Here is a 23,134-nt window from a genome sequence, read left to right as displayed (position 1 = left end):
TAAAGGGACTAAGCCGAAAATAAAATGAATGAACGAATGAATGAATGAATGATTGTATCATGAAAAACATTACAGAAAATAGGAAGAAAAAAACACCAAGATTGAAATGAAAGTTTAGAACAGTGTGAAATCCATGTCTAACAAACAATACAAATGAAAAATAATGTATTTAAATATAGCTATTTCCAAAAACTCCATTTATTTGAACATAATTTGAGTTTTAATATAAAAATACAGAAATAAATATATAAACCAAACATCAAATATAATATCTGTACAGTTTGCAGCTCAGACATGAAGATCAACCTCTGCCCTTGCTAAATAAGTTAATGAAAGGAGGAAACAGTCACAATCTCAGATCGCAGTGACCCACCGGGAGCCTTCATCCTCCAGAAAAAAATGTCCTGAAATGACTCCAGAAAGAAGGGAGGACTCAGTCAACCATTTCCATAGCAGCATGTGTAGAGTTTATGATGCAGTTGCAGTTTGACCTCAAGAATGATTTCTTTTCCAGCAGCATGTGTGAGTGTGTTTTACGTTTTGAGAGCATCAATGGCAATGGAAATGACACGTGGCATGCTGCGGTAGAATGCCTCGTTCTCCAAACCCACCAAACTGTAAAAAGTCAGAGGTCGCCCGCCGATGGTGGCCTTGATGCGGGACTGGTACAAACCACGTTCATTCTTAGACTTCAGATCAACCTGCACCTGAGATGATCAAAGCATAGAATTAGAGAAATCCTGAATTAAAACACAACACTAAACATAAACACCATGCATCACAGACGCATAACAGAAACCATAGTAGCATTCATAATTTTAAAGCCCTGGTGAAATCAATATTTAACATTTTGTAGATGCTAGTATCAGTATGTTAGTTTTATTTATAAGCTAGTGTGAACTGAAACACTGTTGAAATTTGCATTTAGGAGATACAAACTTCTGCGAAAATGGATCAACAATTTTTTCACATCACATCATACTTCAGTTTCTCATCAGATCTTGACCAATCAAATGCTCTCTAGTATCTGGCATGCCCCACCCCCTTTAAGATGTTTCTTATTTGCTTTTCATTTAATGCACTTGAGCTCAACCACTCTCACTAGAAGAGTTGTCACTAAACTTAAACGTGATTGGCTGTTTTTTTTAAAGGGGAGGAGCTACTATATGTCCTGCCCTTTCTTTATATTATAATTGAAATTATCACAGATCGAACAAAAATGCACATTTCAAAGCACTTTACGGGGCCTTTAAAATTGAATTGATACTTTTTTCCGCAAGCATACATTACTGTTAATCCATCTAAAGTGAGAGCAAAAGTCGTTTATAATCACACTGTTAAGGATTTTAGTAAATTACACAGTATTTAATTGTAAAATGAACTGTATTTTACTGTAGGATAGTTATATAGTATTTTACTGTATTTTAAAGGTGCATTGCCAAAATTACTGTATATTTTACAGCAAAGAAATGCAATATTCTAAATAAATAGAGCATGATAAATGGTGCTGTAAATCTAATTACAGTGTTCTTGCTGATTTAGAGTAAGTTACTGGCGAACTGCTGCCAGTAAGCTACTGTAGATTTTACAAGAAATTGTTAACAGTGTATATTTCTAGCAAATGTTGTTCCTTGTTCTTTTTTAATTAATAATAAAGAAATGGTTTCCACAAAAAAAAAAAAAATATATATATATATATATTATACTGCTTTTAACAAATTTCGTATTGATAACAATAAAAAATTTCTGGAGTATCAAACCAGCATTTTTGAATCAGCAGAAAAGACATAGCTTTTATAACACACACACACACGCACGCACGCACGCACGCACACGGCAGACACACACCTCCTGGAAGATCATGTTTATGTTGTTGGATGGAAGAGACAGGATCCAGTTGTACATCTCTTTGGTGGTGCTGACCAGATGAGCTGAATCAGTTACTCCTGAGCAAACTACAAAACACAAAGGATAAACCCATTATAAGTCTTTACTTTTTTTTAATTAGTAATTTACATTATGACAAAAAAAAACATGTTCTTTAATATGATATCCATTTAATATTATGTAGATGTGATGTAAGGTTTCTGTAATGCAACAGCCATTGGACATAGAACTAACTACTTGAGAAAAAAGGTAAGTAAACAAGAAATTGTACCTTTGTCATTGGCTCCTCGTTTGGTTCGCATGTGCGAGTCTCTCTTTCTCCTCCTCATGAGCTCTAAAACACCAACAGAAGTGGATTCTATTAGCCTCAGACAGTCACGGTTTAACAGAAATGCAATATAATAATAGCTCTTAATAATAATTATTATAGTTCTTAATAGTTATTATTCACAATATTCGTGATATATTCCAAAAAATAGAAAGAAAAAGAAAATAGAAATTTGAAAGAATAGATGAATTAGTTAATTAAAAAAACTCAATCAATCAATCAATCAATCAATCAATCAAATACAAGAAAAATGTTACTATAGAAAATGACTGAACAACTTTAAAAATGTTATACAACCCCTCCATTAGCCTTTGGTTGAGAAACCTAATAACAAGTTTGGCTCTAGAAAAGCTCACATACTGCATGTAATAAGAAAAAAACTTCAGAATTTTGTGATATCTGGGAGGTGTTTTGGAACTTTGTGAAAAATGGAGATATTGAAGAAGCTTTGGAAGTCTGAAGTTGTGGATTGTGAATTGGTGTTTGATTAGATTTCTATTTTTTATTTATTTATTTTTTTTAATTATTATTATTTAATTTTATTTTTCCCTAAACCTGTCTGGGTTAAGTTCTGGGTTATTGGGGTTAGATTTATTGTAAAACCTTGTAAAACTTAATAAAGGCATGCTATACAAAAATGTAAAAAACTGTGGTGATGATAATTACTTTAAAACGGTCAATTTATTTAGGGCTAAAACTTTTTTGTTTATTCATTCATTCATTCATTCATTTTCCGATGCCTTAATCCCTTGAGTTAATTATTTTAATTATTTATCAAGGATCGCCACAGTGGAATGAACCGCCAACCTATCCAGCATACTGTATGTTTTACGCAGTGAATGCACTCTCACATTCACACCAACATTTATACACTACAGACAATTTAGCTTAATCAATTCACCGCTGATTCACACATGTCTTTAGACTGTGGGGGAAACTGGAGCACCCAGAGGAAACCCACACCAACATGGGGAGAACATGCAAACTCCACACAGAAAGGCCAACTGACCCAGCAGGGGCTCGAATCAGCAACCTTCTTGGTGTGAGGTGACAGTGCTAACCACTGAGCCACCGTGCCATATTATTTCAGTGTACAGTGGTCTAAATTTGCATTGTTGGGATGTTTGTTGTTGATAAAAGAACTTTAGCACTTTTTATTATTATTCTCTTACTAATTGTCCCATTATTAATTCTTACTTTTGAAGAGTGGCTCCTGCAGCAGGGGTTTATGGGTAGGAACTGAGCGTTTTTCGAGCAGTGAATGAGAAGTTTCCAGAGTCATGAGATTCACTGGTTGTGCAGAAGGCTCCACAGATCTGGATGTTGAATCTATATGACCCTGAGGCGATGCCATCATCATGGGACGTCCCGTAACACTGCTTGTGCTTTCTCTGAGGGCTTCATTTATCAGAGTGGTCCAACTTTCAGAAGACCATAGAGCTTCTCCAGAATGGCCAGTGTATTCCTGTTGTCCTGCAGTGGTGGAGGTGGTGAAATCTCTCTCAAACAGTTGGTGGTCCAGTTCTGGAATGACAGGAATGCGCAGTGTTTCCAGTTTGGATCGCATGGCAGCAATGGAGGAGCGCAGAGCACTGTCGAACTGCCGAAGAGGTGCTTTTCCACTGTCCACATCCTGAAAAAAAACATTAAAAAAAAAAAAACGTCAAAATGACATTTGGATTCTTGCTCATCTGAAATAAGAAAAGCAAGCAAAAGTTGTGCTTTGTATGTTAGGAGTACTATGAGCTGATTTTGCTTCCGCTCAAAACATATTTAATTAAAATAACAATAAAAACTTTTTAAATGGTCTTATATAGTTATTATTATTATTATTATTATTATTATTATTATTATTATTATTATTATTATTATTATTGTAATGTAATTTAATTGTTCTTCCAGAGTAAAGTTTAATGTGCTGGCCAGTTTGTAATTTGCATAATAAATAACAGTATATTTGTTTTTTACCAACATACACTGAAAACAGTATCAATAATTTTTACAATTTTTTAAGGTAAGTGGTTGCAAACAATTTATATGGGCTGAATTAAAACAAATAAATGAAGTTGAACATTACTAAATTCAATTTGTTTAAATTCAGCTCATATACATTGTTTGCAACCACTTACCTTTAACAAAATTTGTAAATATAATGAATCTTTTTTTGTTTCGTGTACAAGCGAATACAGCACAAATGAGTGCGTAAAATGTCACCAAAATGCAGGATTTAGACCAAATATTTAAATACAAAATGACGAAAATAAATGCAGTTCCGTATCAGTTCCATATAATTTCACAATATCTATGTATTCAGGGCTTGACATTAACACCTGCCCACTCGCCCAGTGAAGTTTATTTCTAAACTAATTTCGAGAGGATCACATGCTTATGATTGCTTGTAGCCGGTCCCAAATGATTTAATTTAGGATTCACCAATCAGACGATTCTTAAGCCACTATAAATACCCTAAGTTCCATAAAACAGCCATCTTCGTTTTGAAGAATCTTCCTTCCACCCCTACTCCTCCTCCTTTCCTAGATGCACGGTGGCCCAGTGGTTAGCACTGTTGCCTCACAGCAAGAACGTCACTGGTTCTAGTCCTTACCAAGACAGTCGACGTTTCTCTGTGGAGTTTACACGCTCTCCCCATGCTCATGTGGGTTTCCCCCGGGTTCTCCGGTTTCCTCCCATCGTCCAAAAACATGCAACTTATGTTAATTGGCTAATCTCTATCTCTTAAGAGCAATCATCCGTTCATTAGCAACAGCAGGGGAATTCTCGAGATCTACTTGAGCTCAAACTCCCCTCCCACCTTGCAAATAAGAGGGAGCCCCGGGCTCGAGGATCTTATGAGCTCAGGGCTCTCTCCTGGGACAGCATACCATCAGCTAAATGTAAACTCTTGAAATGCGGGTAGATTTCAGCTGTGGCACGTTAGACACCCACACCCACTGGTCACTTTGGCCGGTTGAAAATAATTTTTAAATGATAGTTTTCTTAAAAGCAAAGTTCGGCAATAAGGTTGCCCATCAAGGCGCAGCACCACTAAAAAAAAAATAAATGTTCACACGAGCAAAAGAAACCATGTGAATACCGAATGAGAGGATGATCACGAACATGGAGAGACTCTCATTCACTGATGAGGGCTTTAGTCTCGCACAAACAGCTGCTGATGTGCACGAGTGTTTCAATGCTTGCATGCTCTCGTTTACTCGTGCGAAGGAACTGTGCCTGAAAACGCAACTGATGTGATCGGTTCCCTTCAAAATAGACTGGACAAATGCAGTGCTCATGATGCTTGCTTTCAAGAGTTTGAGGGCATACTCACACAATGTACAGTTACCTTAAACCGGGCCAAAGCTCCTTATCTCCCCCGACGGCCCGCACTCACATTACATATGGGCTTGGGCACGTTTACATCATCGATTATGCACTGTTCAGTAAGAAGCGCTCTCGCTCAGCACAGTGGAGATTTCTTCAGTTATATCGTTTAAGTTGTTTGCAGTGACACGCAGTAATACATTTCGCCGAACAGATCAGCCATTTTAGACGCTCATAAACAATCATAAAGTCCTCGTGCTGCAGGAATTAGGAGGTTTGCTCAAGGTGCAGCTGTCATGCAGTGAGGGCGTTGCGTCTTTAATAATCTACGACAGTTTGTGATTATTGAACAATAAGAATCATTAATAAATCCATATGAAACAGTCCCTTAAAAGTCATGTCTCGCTTACAGTTTCGGGCTCAGGCACGTTTTGCACTCACAGACAAGCGTACCGCGTCAAAGCCCAAGTGAACCGCGCACACCTCTTCCAACCGGGCCAGGGCCGGCCAAGTGAACCGTGCCCTGAGCCCGATTCTGAGCACTCAAACTTCTTAAGCGATCCGGGAAACGATCCTGGGCTTGGCCTGGATAGCATAGTGTGAGTACTCCCTGAAATTCTTTAAAAAAAAAACGTCTTTGTGTAAGCAGCAGAGGTTGGCACTTTTGCTCTAACCATTTTTTAAACAGATTGGCTGTTTATCAATTCCAAGAACGCAGGCAACAGACTTGTAATGTAATGTATTCATATAGCGCATTTATTGTGTATGGCCATACACCCAAAGCGCTTCACAATCATGAGGGGGGGTCTCTTCACACCACCACCAGTGTGCAGCATCCACCTGGATGATGCGACGGCAGCCACAGGACAATGGCGCCAGTGCGCTCACCACACACCAGCTGTAGAGGGAGTGGAAAGACAGTGATAGAGTCAATTCGGTGGAAGGGGATGATTGGGAGGCCATGATCGTATGGGCCGATAGAGGGACTTTGGCCAGGACAAAGGGGTTACACCCCAGCTCTTTCACGAGAAGTGCCATGGGATTTTTAATGACCACAGAGAGTCAGGACCTCGGTTTAACGTCTCATCCGAAAGAAGGCGCCCACCGACAGTGTAGTGTCCCCTTCACTTTTACTGGGGCATTAGGACTCACATAGACCACAGGTTGAGCGCCCCCTGCTGGCCTCACTAACACCACTTCCAACAGCAACCTAGTGTTCCCTAGTGGTCTCCCATCTAGGTACTAACCAGGCTCAGCCCTGCTTAGCTTCAGTGAGTAACCGGTCTTGGGCTTCAGGGTGATATGGCTGTGATATTGTGTTCTTGTGAAGACCTTGCCAGGTCACCTCGGAAGAACAAACTCGGGAGACAGCGAGAACAGATGACATGTCCTGTGAGAAATTAGATGCTGTGTTCTTCCTGATGGTCACATGACCTTCACGTGTTTTTAACCGAAAATTATTTAAACATTACAGCATTCAATCAGCGATTTATTGTTTTCCCCCTTGTCACAATATATACTACGCATATATGCAAATTTTAATACGGATTTCAGAAAAATAAACATCCTTAGTGTGTTTATTCCCTTATTATAGTTTTCATGGTAATGTTTACATTCAACATTTCCTTTAGGGACACTCCTGAGACTAATAAGTTATATCCAGTGGCATAGCGCAAAATAGGATTATTAATGGGGGCCCCAGGTGAAGAGTAGAATGGGGGGGGGGGGGTGCTGATTTAAAAATAAACTTACATAAAATGCGCTTCCCACCTCCAGCCCCAATGACTTCTGGGACTTCTCGAGCGAGTTCGCTACTCAAGTCTGCATCAATGCGTCCTCGATAACAAGAACATATCCGGGAACCTTCACCCGTCCTCCGTTCTTGCGGTCTTGAGTATTGGAACTCAACTTTTGTAGTTGATGATGACGTTACACAAGAACACGAGGACGCACGATCGCATTAGAATGCATATTGAGAAACAGCCATTATTAATGGTCCTAATGTTAAGCGTGTGCAGGTGATCATCCTTTCATTACCTCACTCACACAGTATGTTCATTATCTGCTTTCTTTTGCAGTTATTATTTGTTTTTATTTATGGTTTAATTATAATCCTTTACAATAGCACTGCTTTAATAGAAGATGAATCCCCCATTTATGTGAACTGGTAATTCGGGACCTTTACTCAGGACAGATTACTGTGCACAGTTCTAGATACATGACAATAATTATTTTTAAAATGTCAGTAGTTTTTTTTTTAAGAAAGGTTTTGTTGAATAAAAAGTGCATGTATACAGCTATATTTTGCTTGTTTTGAAAATGTCTAATTATTTTAAATTTGTGGCTAAGAAATTATTTATTTATTTGTTTATTTTTGGTGTGGCCTCAAAAAAAAAGGTAAATGTTGAGCACTAATAAGTCTTATTAAACAAGAACTGATTGCAATGCAACACTATGAAAGCACAAACCATTTGCTCATGCACTTTGTTCAAGCTCATACACGACACACAAAAAGTGAAATGATTGAGGACGCATGTGGACATAACGCAAAATGTAAATTAAGTCATTTTAGCATGCCAAAGTCAAATATATGCATATAAATAAATATTTTCCTTACAACAAAATTGTGGCTAGTGAAAATAGCAAGTGGCTATTAATGTTGAAAAACTACTAGCAGCCACAGCGGCTGGTGATCTAAAAAGTAATGTCGGGCCCTGTATGTATGTATATATTTTCTGAAATGAGTCATGTTTACCGGTGTGAAGAGTTCTTGCTCATTTAAATTCTTCAGCTCTTTGTGTTGCTCCAGATCATCAGCGATGTCTCTCAGGTAGTTCTCCCAGTCGTCCACCAGGGGTCCCACTTGCTGGAACAGCGCTGGCAGGCCTAGCTGCTCTTTGAGAAAAATATGTTGGTTAGAATGGTATCCGCTCTTGTGCTCTGATGATGTTCAGTGCAGAACGCTTTAATGGCTCTACCTGTTTCAAGTGTGTTTCTGCGTCTTCGTGGCATATGAGCAGAGTTGTACACGTTCTCCACCAGCTGAGGAAGAGTCTGGGTGAAGAAGGTCAGATCCACTTTATCTCTAATATAGTCATCGGCCCGCTGGAGCATGTCCAGTAGCGTCTGCAGGAAGGAGTGTAACTCTAGAAAAAAAGACAATTACATTTTAATTTAGAAAGTATAAATAAAATAAAATAAAAATGTATTAAATTAAAAATAAAATAAAAAAAACGAATAAAAAAAGTTATTAAATGTACATTTTATTACTGACTTTCACTTACGTAAATAAAACTAAATTAAATAAAAAATAAATTAAATGTACATTTTATTACTGACTTTCACTTACGTAAATAAAATAAAAATAAATAAAAATAAAATAAAATAAAAATAAATTAAATCCACATACATTTTATTACTGACTTTCACTTAAGTAAATAAAATTTATTTAAAAATCAATTAAATGTACATTTTATTACTGACTTTCACTTAAGTAAATAAAAAATAAATAACTAAAAATAAAATAAAAATAAAAATAAACCAATTGTACATTATATTACTGACTTTCATTTAGGTAAATAAAATAAAATAAAAATAAATTAAATGCACATACATTTTATTACTGATTTTCACTTAAGTAAATAAAATAAAACAAAATAAAATAAAAAAGTTATTAAATGTACATTTTATTACTGACTTTCACTTAAGTAAATAAAATTAAATAAAAATTCAAATAAATTAAATGTAATTTTTTTTACTTTCATCCATTCATTCATTCATTTTCTTTTTGGCTTAGTCCCTTTATTAATCTGTGGTCGCCACAGCGGAATGAACCGCCAACTTATCCAGCATATATTTTACGCAGCATTTCCAGCCGCAACCCATCTCTGGGAAACATTCATACACTCTCATATACTACGGACAATTTAGCTTACCCAATTCACCTCTACCGCATGTCTTTAGACAGTGGGGGAAACCGGAGCACCCGGGGAAAGCCCACACAAACGCAGGGAGAGCATGCAAACTCCACACAGAAATGCCAACTGACCCAGCTGAGGCTCGAACCAGCAACCTTCTTGCTGTGAGGCGACAGCATTACCTGCTGCACCACTGCGTCGCCTTATTACTTACTTTCACTTAAGTAAATAAAATAAAATAAAAACTTTCACTGTTTTTTTAAATTTCACAGAATCTTCAGTTAGAACTTTTTCAGTATGAAGACAGTGAAAACTGCAGTATAAATAAAATTTTAATTAATAAAAATGAAAATTTAAATAGTATAAAAGCTGCCAAGATGCCTAAAAGTTCTCATTTCTCATTTAATTTCAATATTCCAAGCATTTCCAAAATGTCAGCAATACCCAACAAATGAATATAAGAATTCAAAGTAGATTTTCATTTTATTTCATTTCATTTAAAAAAATGTAACAAGTCAAAAAAAAACTGTAGATAACTTACGGCACTTCTTAAAGCGGCTTTGGCATTTGTCAAGAGCGAGGCGCTGGCAGGCCAAGGGGTCGAGGGTCGGAGAGCAGGAGAGTGTGTAAAAGTGGCAAAGTGAGCTAAACTCCGCCACCTGCTGTTCCTGGGTCAACTCACTTGTTTTCAGCAGCTCAGGACATGTGGGTTCTCGACTCCCGAAGGACTCTGGAGGAATTTAAAGCATGACATATAAATAGCTTTTGTGGAATTTATAGGTTTTCATTATGCAGAAAGCGTGTAGTGATGTTTGTTTCAGTAGTGTATACAACAGCGTTAAGTAACTCACTCTGTATCTCTGTCAGGACCCAGTCAGAGAAGGCAGTGACCCGTGTGTAGACGCCAGGCTTCCCCTTCTCCCCACAGCCGTCACCCCAAGAGGTGATGCCAAGCAGCTGAAAGCGTCCTGACAAACGGTCCTGGAAGATCAGCGGCCCTCCAGAATCCCCCTATACACACGCAAACAGAGATGAGTGTGATACAGTATGTTTCTTCAGTGTGTGTGGTGTTCATTATTGAAGCTTACTTTACCAAACGAATAAAGAAAATATATGGTCACACTTTACTTAAAGAGATGTACATCTCTAATTTAATTATTTATACTTCTTTTTTTGTGTAAGTCTGTAATGTGGGAAGTACAATTGAAGTCATTAAGTCATAAGTTATTAGCCCCCCTTTGAATTTATTTATTTTTTTATTATTTCCCAAATGATGCTTAACAAAGCAAGGAAATTTCCACAGTATGTCATGTAATATTTTTTCGTCTAGAGAAGGTCTTATTTGTTTTATTTCGACTAGAATAAAAGCAGTTTTTAATTTTTTTAAAACAATTTTAAGGTCAAAATTATTAGCCCCTTTAAGCTATATATTTTTTTCGATAGCCTACAGAACAAACCATCATTATACAATAACTTGCCTAATTACCCTAACCTGCCTAGTTAGCCTAATTAACCTAGTTAAGCCTTTAATTGTCACTTTAAGCTGTATAGAAGTGTCTTGAAAAATATCTAGTCTAATATTATTTACTGTCATCAATGCAAAGATGAAATAAATCAGTTATTAGAAATGAGTTATTAAACTGTTATGTTTACAAATGTGTTGAAAAAATCTTCTCTCCTTTAAACAGAAATTGGGGAAAAAATAAACAAGGGGGCTAATAATTCAGGGAAGGACTAATAATTCTGACTTTAACTGTATATAACTTGCGATTTTATGGAAAAAAATGCTCTTTTCTAAATATTTTAAGCTGGCAGATGTAAGTTCGCAAATTATTTTATAACTTAAAAATCATTATGAGATGTTATCTTGTAATTAGAAGTTTACAATTTGCAATTCTGAGTAGATTATAACTTGCAATTCTAATTAAAAAGTGAATTATAAAAAAGGCTTATAGCTGTTAAAGATGTTTTGAATTTATAATTTGAATATGCAATTTCAAAAAAGTCATCTAAAGTGAGAAATCAGTGCAAACTACAGTATGAAAGACAAAAAAATATATGCAGTTAGTAAACTTTAATCATGAGAAATGGTTTAATTCTAAAAAAAAAAAAAAAAAGTTTTGCAAGTTTTAAGATCAGAAAAAAAAATGTGCAACTATTTTAAATTTTTATTCCACAACAAACTAAACAAGCTTCCATAGCCCATAATGCAGGTCAGTATTATAATGATGAGGTACCTGGCATGAGTCGATGCCCCCGGACAGGTAGCCAGCACAGAACATGGTGTTAGTGAGCAGCTCTTTCCCCAATGCACTTTGACATGTGGCTTGAGACAACAGGGGCACCTTCGCCTCCATCACCACATCTGCAGATGGGCCGTCTACAAAAAAATACAAAAAACAGCATCCTTAACGTATATCTTTTAATATTACTGTGCTCTTTCTAAAAATTGAGTCATGTTTCATCGTCTCTTACCTTCATACAAAGATCCCCAGCCAGCCACTAAACAGGGTGTGCCAGCCGGAGGATCCAAGTCAGAGGGCAGACAGACAGGAGTGACCCGTTCAGACAGAATCACCGGAGAGCTCAGCTCCACCAGAGCAATGTCATTATTGAACGTCTTTGGGTTAAACTACAATATAAAGAGGGAGAGGTTATTTTAAAATGTTTAAAATGTGTTTTAAAGGCTCGTTTTTCAAGTCCCCTAGAGTTAAACTACTGGGTTTTACCAGTTTTTAATCCATTCAGCCGATCTCTGTGTCTGGTGATGGTACTTTTACAAAGACTATAGAATACACAAGACATGTCCCTCATATATAAGCTGCGTCCCAAATCGCATACTTATGCACTATTCTACGCCATTTTGTAGTATAAATAGTGTAAGTAGTGTGTTCACACTGAAAACTCAAAAAAATAATAAGTGCACTTTAATTACCCGGATGATGCACTCATTCAGCCGCTAAAATAAAGTGTGTAATGATGGACACTTCACGCACTCAACAACCGCAGGTTTGCTTATGTAACGGAAAAGAATAAAATTCACGATGGCAAATGAAGCCCCGCCTCTGAGTACAGGAGCCAATCATGGATCGCCATAGACTGAGAATTCTTCGAGGGAGGGACTCGGAGCAGATGTGAGTTTCTGCAGATTTTGTGTGATTCGAATGTTTAAAACTGAAATTAAAGGCACAGTTGTAGTTTGTTTTAATAGTCATTCCTAATATTAATTATTTAATCGTAAGCTTGGCAAGCAATTTTTAAGAATTTGATGTTTTCCCTTTCAGACAGTTTTCCCGAGAGACATTTCAAAGTTGGGGGTTGAGTGAAATTATTTGCCTTAAAGGGACTTTTAGTTTCACTTAGCCTAAATCATTGAAACAGATTAGACCATTAGCATCTCAAAAAAAGCGTTTCAGCTCTTACTTAGTTGTGGACTATTTTCAGGTGCTGCATACTGTCATTTTACATGCTGCAGCCATGGTACGGCAGCAATATTCCTTAACTATTACACCAGAATGAGAATATAGTTCAATGGTCTCAAACTCAATTCCTGGAGGGCCGCAGCTCTGCATAGTTCAGCTCCAATCACCTCTAGCTCACACACATGCTTAATATTTTCTAGTGGTTTTGAACACCTTGATTAATTGAATCAGCTGTGTTTGATTAGGGTTGGAGTAAAACTGTGCAGAGCTGCGGCCCTCCAGGAATCGAGCTTGAGACCTATGGTATAGTTCCTAGCGATATCGGCCAAGAAAATAGAAAGTTTTCATTTTCCATTGGCTTTAGCATACAATGTGATCTGACTTAAGAAGAGTTGAGATTTAAGTAGGAAAATTATCGATAATTTTTTCTTAAGTTTTTGAGTGAGATGCTAATGGTCTAATTCAATTCAATGATCTATGCTTAGCGAAGCTAAAAGTGCTCCCGTCAGAACCGAAGATTGACTAAATTGATTTAGTATTGGTAAAACTCAACTGTTTAACTGTAGGGGTGTTGTAAAATGAGCCATTTTTAAAGTGTAGTGTTCTTTTAAACATGCATTGTTAATGTGTTTACAGTATGTGTTTACCTTCGGGTGGGTAATAATGCGATTGACCTTCATGATCTGCTCATCCGCGTCAGTTTTAGTGAGGTCAAACTCTCCCACTACTGCAGTCCAGTAACTCTCACTGCGGCTCCTAAGTGACAGGACAAATATCTGTTTATTTCAGGTATTCACAAAACATTATAATCTGTAAACACCCATTTTAAGAGTTAGAAATTTTGGTTAGCGCATGACAAACAATATGAAAATCAAAATGAAATGAAATGAAATGAAATGAAATGAAATGAAATGAAATTAAATTAAATTAAATTAAATTAAATTAAATTAAATTAAATTAAATTAAATTAAATTAAATTAAATTTATTTAAATTTATTAAAAATGAATAAATTATATTAAATTAAGTTCAATCAAAATAATAATAAAATAAAATAAAATAAAAAATTAAATACTTAAATTAAATAAATACATAAAATAAAATTAAGTTAAATAATATAAAGTAAAAAAATAAAATAAATGAATAAAACAAAATTAAAAATCAAATAGAAGAAATTTAAATAAACAAATGAATCAATAAAATTAAAATTAAATGAAATTAAATTAATAATAATAAAATAAATAAAAATCAAACAGAAATAAATTAAATAAAAAACTAAAAAAATAAAATAAAAAATAAATAAAATAATAAATAAATAAATCTAAATAAACAAATAAATAAAGTAAATTTAAGTTTAAGTAAAATAAAATAAAATAAAATAAAAGTAAAATAATAAAAAAAAATTAAAATAAAATAAGTAAGTAAAATAAAATAAAATAAATAAGAAAGCATATTTAAAGTTCACTGGTCAAATGTTTGGGGTCAGTATTTTTGAAGGATCATGCGACAATGAAGACTAGAGTAATAATACAGAAAAATCAGCTTTGAATCACAGAAATACATTTTTTAACTGCTTTCAGTTAAAATTTATTTGTAATAATAATTCGCAATTTTACAGTTTTGACTATATTTTTGATTAAACAAAGGTAGCCTAGGTGAGGAGGATGTTTTTCAAATGCAGCACATTGTTCCGTCACAAACAGCACAATCATTATTGATTCAAGATTCTATATTGTCGTTACATAGCATTCAATGCCATTTAAAAAAAAAAGTCATTTAAAAAAAAAAATAGTTTAATTAGTTGTAGTATTCTTACCCAGCGAAGCAGTGTGCAGCAGTGAGGACCCACGAGCTATCCACCAGCACACCTCCACACATCAGAGCCCCGTCCAGCCGCAGGTTCACTAGCCATGGCCAGCTGCCCAGAGGAGCAGGAGATCCTCCAATGATACGAGCCCGGGGTTGAGTCCCATTCTGAGTGACCGAGAAGCGCTGGCCACACACAGCTGCAGCAAAGATACATTGGATTGTACATAATATTAATATAGTATTGTTATAATCTGTCTTATTTAATCATTATTATATTTATTATTATTATAATCTTTAAAAAGGATAATAATAATAATAATAATAATAATAATAATAATAATAATAATAATGTAGTTATTATTCACTTATTAATAACAAGTGTTGCATTTAAATATATATTTGAATATGTTATTGACAATATGTTGACATTTCAACCTAACACCCAGGCTGTCTATAAAAAAGTTCCTGATCAAGGAAACTTAGATCAGGTTTCTACCTCAATGACGACACTGTTTTGTTTATAAACAAAAAAAACAATTTATTGAACCTGTTTTATCTTTCTGAATTGTAGCTTGGAACGTTAATCTGAGTGTGTCAAATAAGAACAAGTTGAGTAGCCTGGTGAAGGTGGCGGGCAAGATCATTGGTTTTAACCAAACTGGTCCAATGGTAATTTACCATAATTATGTTTTAAAGAGAGCTCAGGGTATCCTACGCTTCTCGGATCCCCCATTGTACTATGTGTTTCAGCTGCTGCCATCAGGACATCGTTTTAGAGTTCCTATTTGCAGGACAAATAGAACTAAAAAATTATTTTATAATAGTGGCCAGTAGGTCATTAAATGAGTACACATTTGTTATATATATATATATATATTACAAATGTGTATTAGTATCAATGGTAAAATGTTTGGTTGCTTAATATTTTTGTAGAATCTGTTAATTAACACATATTTTTCACAGTGTATTGAGTAAATATTCATTTTTGGGTGGAATGTTCCTTTAAACCATTCAATGAATGAACTGTAAAGAGAATAATGACACCTCATTGAACCCACAAAAAATGCACTGCTTATTTACAGTTTACCAACGTTTTTTCCCATACCAAAATGCATATAAAACTTGTGTTATAAAACTTAAAATCCGAATTATTAAACCCCGTTTAATTTTTTTTTAACTTTTTTAAATATTTCCCAAATGATGTTTAACAGAGCAAGGAAATTCTCACAGTATGTCTGATAATATTTTTTTTTCTTCTGGAGAAAGTCTTATTTGTTTTATTTAAGCTAGAATAAAAGCAGTTTTCAATTTTTTAAAAACCATTTTAAGGACAAAATTATTAGCCCCCTCAAGCTATTTTTTATTCAATAGACTAGAGAACCTGCCATAATTATACAATAACTTACCTAATTACCCTAACCTGCCTAGTGTCCTAATTAACCTAGTTAAGCCTTTAAATGTCACTCTAAGCTGTATAGAAGTGTCTTGAAAAATATCTAGTAAAATATTATTTACTGTCATCAAGGCAAAGATAAAAGAAATCAGTTATTAGAAATGAGTTATTAAAACTATTATGTTTAGAAATGTGTTGAAAAAAAAATTATCTCTGTTTAACAGAAATTTGGGAAAAATAAACAGGGGGGCTAAAAATTCAGGGGAGCAAATAATTCTGACTTCACCTGTATCTAACACAAAGCTTAATTTTCAGCATCATTATTTAAGTCCTCATAGTCACATAATCCTTTAGAAAACTTTTAATGTGCTGACTTGCTTTTAAAAATATTTATATTTTTTATTACAAATGCGTATTAGCATCAATGTTAAAAAGTTTGGCTGCTTATTATTTTTCATAGTGTATTAAGTAAATATTAATTTTTGGGTGAAATGTCCCTTTAAAATATTGAATGAATGAACTGTGAAGAGAACAATGACACCTCATGGAACCCCCCAAAAAAAAAAAAAACGTTTGACAGTTTTTTCCCCATACCAAAATGCATCTAAAACCTGTGTCTGTGTATGTATTATATACAGTTGAAGTCAGAATTATTAAACCCCCTGAATTATTAGTCCCCAGAGAGAAAATTTTCAACACATTTCCAAACATAATAGTTTTAATAACTCATTTCTAATTACTGATTCATTTTATTTTTGTCATGATGACAGTAAATAATATTTGACTAGATATTTTTCAAGACACTTCTATACAGCTTAAAGTGACAATTAAAGGCTTAACTAGGTTAATCAGGTTAACTAGGCAGGTTAGGGTAATTAGGCAAGTTATTGTATAACAATGGATTGTTCTGTAGACTATCGAAAAAAAAATAGCTTAAAGGAGCTTAAAATATTGACCTTAAAATGGCTTTTGAAAAATTAAAAATAGCTTTTATTTTAGCCGAAATAAAACCGATAAGACTTTCTCCAGAAGACAATATATTATCAGACATACAGTGAAGAAAATTCCTTGCTTTGTTAAATATTATTTGAGAAATATAAAAAAAAAAATTCAAAGGGGGTTTAATAATTCTGGTTGTAACTGTATGTGTGTGTGTGCTTACCCTGTGCTGTGCTCTGCGTGTCTGGCTCCAGGTTCTGCATGGTGTTGATCAGACTGCACTGCAGGACTCGAGCACTGCATCTTTCTCCCATCACTCTCACACAGACGTCTCTGTTCACCTGAGCAGATGTGCAGCGGCGTCTGTAGAAACCACAGGCCTGACTCAACATCCAGCTCCTCTCGCCTTCGTCCTCCTCCTGCTGAGCAAGTGAGATGAGCTCACAGCTGGGCTCCGACTGTGTGTCTTCTGGAGACGCTACAGAGGAACCAACAACATCACTTTTATTTATTTATTTATTTACTAACCCAAAGAGCTTTTGTGTGTGTGCGTGTGCAGGCTTATGACGGTATCCGACTATTTATTCATTCATTCATTTTCTTTTCGGCTTGGTCGCTTTATTAATCTGGGGTCGCCACAGTTGAATGAACCGCCAACTTATCCAGTATATGTTTTACGCAGCGGATGCCTTTCCAGCTGCAACCCATCACTGGGAAAAATTCATACACTCTCATTCACACACATACACTATGGACAATTTAGTTGATTCAATTCACCTATAGCACATGTTTTTTGACTCGTGGGGAAGCCGGAGAACCCAGAGGAAACCCACGCAAACATGTGGAGAAAATGCAAACTCCACACAGAAATGCCAACTGACCCAGCTGAGGCACGAACTAGCGACCTTCTTGCTGTGAGGCGATCGTGCTACCCACTGAGCCACCGTAACACCCACACCCACACCCACTATTTTGTACAGATTAATTGCAGAATCTTTCATTCGTCGTAGAATTCATTTCACCTTGATCATGGTATACAGTATTATCACAATGTTGAGCTTAGCAGGAAAAAAAAGGTTATTTAACAGAATAATATAATAACAAAAAAGACTTAGTAATACTAGTACTAGTATTCAGCTTAAAGTGCAATCTAAAGGCTTAACTAGGTAAATTAGTTTAATTAGGCAAGTTAGGCTAATTATGCAAATCACTGAATAGCAATGATTAGCTTGGTAGCTAATGATATCGACTTCATTTCAGCCAAAATAAATAGCAAAAGCTTTATGAAGTACAACATTTTACAACCAGTGGTGCCCCCAGAAAATTTTCTTAGGGGTGGCCAAGTAAGGCCACAACAAATCTTGGGGTGGCACACAAAAAAATTATGAATTGTGTATATATTGTGAATAAGGAGTAATGTTATATTTTTGTTTTTGGTGAAATAAATAATGAAGTTTTAATAAATTCCAATAATTACTCTTGAAATATTGTAATTTATTCCGCAAGTACAAGTGCAAACCAAATAAAAATCAATATTTAGTCTAAAACCTCTTTCAGGTAAGTTATTTCTTGTACAACATACAATATATGCCATGTCTAACATTAATGAATTATGAATAATGAATATGATTAATGAATCAATTAATAAACCAAACAAAACCCAACAAAATTTTGAAAAGCAGATTTCAAAATGCATCTAGTTATTTATTTTGGATTTGTGGTTTTCAATCAGATGAAACACAACTTTCTCATTTCAAAAATAATAATTTCTTAATAAAAAGTGTGCAATCGCAGTGAATCAGCTTCGTCAGTGGCGCTGATCAATCCACAATAATTTAGTGGCTGCATTTTATTTATTCATTTATTGAAGTATTGTGAATTTAAGTAAAATACATTTAAATTAATAAGATCAGCAACTATCATATTGGGGTGGCCACCCCTTGGGGGCGCCCCTGTTTACAACAGAGTCTCATTAGTAAACATTAAATACATTAAAGGGCACCAATTTTACCCATTTTTCAAAATTTAAAATAATTATTTTGTGTGTTCAGAATGTGTCAGCTCAATGTGTCAGAATGTGTGTTCAGAAAGTTTCAGCTCAAAATACCCATCAGATTATTCATTATACCTTTATAAATCTGGGAAATTTGAGCCGTTTAAACATTGTAGCTGTTTTTGTTGCCTGTGCCTTTAATGCGAATGAGTTGGTTCTCCCCGCCCACCTTTCCACGTGCGTGTCACAAAGGTAGCCTTCACATAGACAGCTCTGAGACAAACAACAATGAAGCAGATCCCCTACTACAGTAAGAACTTTCACAATGGTTATTTGATATATTTGTTGTGGAGTTAAGCGCCTTTATTTAGCGCTGAGTCACACAAAAAAGTTGTTATAAAGTTTGCTCGCATCCGTGCACACACACGGACACACACACACACACACACACACACACACACACACACACACACACACACACACACACACACACACACACACACACACACACACACACACACACACACACTAGCTTTGCACTGTTTTTGCACAGCAATTGTGACAGGATCCACTGCTGTATGGATATCCGTTATGCTAATGTACAAAATGAACCTGATTTAATCCACAAACCGGGATTGGTTAGATTCTTTTATAATTGTACTGACATGTGGCTGTATTGATGAATTACGTAGCGATTTTACTGTCATTGTAAACATGCACATTTTAAAACACTTGTAAAACATGTTCTTGATCACAATTGATGATGATTGATGATCACAGAGTGCTGAACAGATCTTTTAGTCTCTGTTGCTTTGTGCACGTCCTGTGCTGTGGATATGATTACACACGCTACTACGGAGACATGTTAATAAGCGTCTGTCAATTAATTCCGTGGGCGGGGAAACTGTTCTCCTTCGTTAAGTTGCGGTGGGCCTTAAATGGGAGGGATTTGGATCCTATTTTAACCTCAATAAAATTAAAAAGAGAGACTTATTGTGTTTCTATCACTCCAATATGATTGTGGACACTCTACACCTACACACAGTTCTGTTCAAATGGCTTACAAAATGATTTTCATCATAGGTGCCCTTTAAAATCAACAGAGAGATTTATTATGGTTTCTATGACAATATTAGATAAAATACATTGAATAATGATGTGATTTCATCACATTATTATTAAGCTTTGGCTAATAAATTAACTATTAATTTGAGCATTATTGCAGTGTTAAAGAGCAATAGGCCTATAAAGAGTCTAATCATTTTCGATCAATATTTCAGCTTGTAGTAGGCCAGGATAAAATGAAAATGTTCCATGTTTGAATCTAACCAATTGGTTCTATGCACAGAGTTTTACAGCCAACGATAAACTTCTTACATTAAAAATAAATGTACTATTTTTAATTTCACAAGGTTGTTTTTACAGAATTGATGTTGTAATGTAATTACAATACACTCAGTTAAATAGACTTAGGCATTCATTTAGCTGTTCAAGCATAAAATGAGATGAAAGACCATTATAGCTGTCGGCACCATCAGTACAACAGGCTAGCGCAGAAATTTCATTGAAAATACTGGAGTGAAATAAACTCATATATTTTAAAGACATCACGGGGAAATTGGCACTCTGATGAACACCACTGCATACTGTGTACAATATGAATGTTCCTAAAAAGCACACTGAATATTGAAATAATTATTTGTAGTATTGTGAAGTGCTTACAATATCAATATAGTGTATGTTTGTTATCAAGATATTTGAGTTATTGAATATCGGCACATCTAAGTGTAAGATCTGAGCTTACCACAGGCGCTTTTCCGCTGTCCACAGTCCTGAAACAGACAGGGCACACACCCTCTGCAGCCTGACTCAGCCCTGCTGCGCTCCGATACGGCAGCATCTACAGCAGACAGAGCTCGAGACAGAGCCGCCTCCATCACTACTGTTCCTCTGTCAGACAGTGCTGCACAGACAGAGACAGGCACATGTGTCAGGAAGAAAGTTAGTTAGCTTTGAAACAGCCAGCATGTGGAATGCAATACATTTAATGCACTTATGAAATGAATGATAGAGGGGCAGCAATTAGTGATGTTTTGTTGTTTATTCAAAACGTTACATTTTATATTACATTTTTGGACAACCCAGAAGAATCCCATTGAAAAGTATTTTTAGTGTCATTTTTAAACTTTAAGCAACTTTTCTCATTATTTAGAAACATTTTATGGATATTAAAAGTTCTCTATGAACCACCGATACAATTCAGTGCACTGCTAAAAATAAAAGTTCTTCACAAATGCAAGATTGGATTGACTTCCTTCAAAAATATATTCATTATGGGGAAAATGACTGTGTGCATGAGCAAAAAGGTACTTTTTTTACTTCTGGTGCAAATGAATTGACTACATTACTCCCCATCAACCTAATGTCTTTTTGCTATAAAACCTTTAAGGCATGTTTTTACCGTATAACTCGTTTGGATCGAGATATCCGGTCTTATTCACTTGCATTCATTTTTATATGTTAAAAACAGCTCGTTTTGCTGCTTGATGTTGCAAGCTGATATTTTCTTATTATTATTTAGTCATGCAAAAGCTTGTTTGTAGAACAGGTAGTCTGACTGTTTCCTGCCATTTATTATTCCTAGTCATTTCTCCCATAGGAAACTCAATCAAAAGTTCTAAAACAATCACAAAAAGCACACATCCACAATAAAGAATAAAGTCAATAAAAGAAGTAAGATAAAGCAAAGGGATGTGTTCTTCTGTTACTGTCATGAAGAAATTAATGTTTCCTCTTTGATCCCCAATTAGGGAATTTAAACTGGAAAAGCGACAACTAATGTTGGAATTGTAAATGTTTGCGAAAAAAAAACTTCAATTAAAAAAAAAAAAAACGTTTTTGTATGCACCAATAGCCTAGTGCATTGACATAGCATTATGGTGTTCACAGTGATCCAAGTTCAAATCTCAGCACAATGTCCTTTGCCGATCCTTCCATTGCTCTTTTCCCCACACTTTCCTATAATCTCCACTATCCAGTCCCATTTAAAGCTGAACCCCTGGCCCTCCACAACATGAAATAAAAAAGTTTTTTTATGGACATTTATGGTCCCATAAGTAACCCTAAATTTCTGTGAATCAATTTATTCCAAAAAATGATTCTAAATAGTGTAAAAAAAAGTAAACATTCTTTTTCGGAACTGTTCACTGAAACGTTCTTTAGTAAATCATCAATCTGCACAAATCGTGCTTTTAAAATCTTTGGCTTTAAGACTAAATATTTAGTTCAGCCATGAAAAATGCTCAGATTTATGAATACAAATGAAAACAGATTACAAAACTGCAGGGCAGGAAGGAAAGGAAAAAAACTAAGAATCTGAGCAGATTTCTCCAAGTAAACAAAATCCACACGTACTCTTTCTATGCATCACTATGCTGTTTCCTAAGTGTTTTTATCACAGTCACGGTACGTGTGCACAGCTTTATCAGTCACAAGTGAGCAAGCACATGCTCAGAGCAGTGCAAAAGACAGCAAACCCAAAGTTCAAACAGACTGGACATCATTCAGCCGCCCCCTCTTCTCTATATCCCAGAGAGCGAGAGAGACATCAAAGCTTATTGAGAGATTAATTAACAGCCTCAACTGTGGCCTCTATGGTGACCACGCTAAACTCCCGAACAGTCTCACTGTGACAGCACAAGAGTTGATTCTTATCAACAAAACACTGACTGAACAGCATATAAAGACTATACTGAAATTACTGCACTTCATATTTGCAAACTGGCCAAAATACATGCACTGCTTGAATACATTAAGAGTAGCAATTAAATGTGTGAAGATCTTATGACAATATGGACATATGGATATGACATCTTACTTCTTTAAAATAAACTATTTTAAAATTACACAACAAAAGTTTGGGGTGAGTAGGATTTTTAAATGTTTTAAAATAAGCGTATCCTGCTCACCAATGCTGCATTCATTTCATCAAAAAATACAGTACAAATTGTAAAATTGTGAGATATTTTTGCACTATAAAATAACTGTTCAAAAGTAGTTTATCATTTAATTTAATCAATTTATTCCTGTGATTTTAAAGTTGAATTTTCCGCTTCATTACTCCAGTC

At 35.2% G+C, this 23,134-nt stretch overlaps 1 protein-coding gene across 4 annotated transcripts in view; it reads right to left on the bottom strand.

The window, feature by feature from the left end:
* Nucleotides 1–178: 178 nt before the first annotated feature.
* prss56 (serine protease 56) overlaps nt 179–23,134 on the bottom strand; it is a 47,476-nt gene continuing 24,520 nt past the window's right edge. For 2 of the 4 annotated variants that reach the window (XR_012393800.1, XR_012393798.1), the window contains 14 exons: nt 20,812–20,970; nt 17,238–17,492; nt 14,690–14,879; nt 13,523–13,631; nt 11,929–12,085; nt 11,691–11,833; nt 10,305–10,464; nt 9,995–10,183; nt 8,515–8,682; nt 8,292–8,426; nt 3,413–3,848; nt 2,159–2,221; nt 1,849–1,955; nt 179–707 (listed from right to left, as the gene is read on the bottom strand). Coding sequence is in view for 2 of the 4 variants with exons in the window: in XM_017352214.4 (XP_017207703.4) it covers nt 534–707; nt 1,849–1,955; nt 2,159–2,221; nt 3,413–3,848; nt 8,292–8,431; nt 8,515–8,682; nt 9,995–10,183; nt 10,305–10,464; nt 11,691–11,833; nt 11,929–12,085; nt 13,523–13,631; nt 14,690–14,879; nt 17,238–17,492; nt 20,812–20,970 (2,450 nt within the window). In the remaining 2 variants the exon portion in view is untranslated. Of the gene's footprint in view, nt 708–1,848; nt 1,956–2,158; nt 2,222–3,412; nt 3,849–8,291; nt 8,432–8,514; nt 8,683–9,994; nt 10,184–10,304; nt 10,465–11,690; nt 11,834–11,928; nt 12,086–13,522; nt 13,632–14,689; nt 14,880–17,237; nt 17,493–20,811; nt 20,971–23,134 lie in introns of all 4 variants that reach the window. The other 2 variants (XM_017352214.4, XM_073929544.1) reach the window with 1 other exon arrangement.

Source organism: Danio rerio, chromosome 2 (genome assembly GCF_049306965.1).
Source record: "Danio rerio strain Tuebingen ecotype United States chromosome 2, GRCz12tu, whole genome shotgun sequence".
Lineage (NCBI taxonomy): Eukaryota > Metazoa > Chordata > Actinopteri > Cypriniformes > Danionidae > Danio > Danio rerio.
Note: the sequence above shows the minus strand (reverse complement) of the source record. Positions and strands in the feature narration are given on the sequence as shown.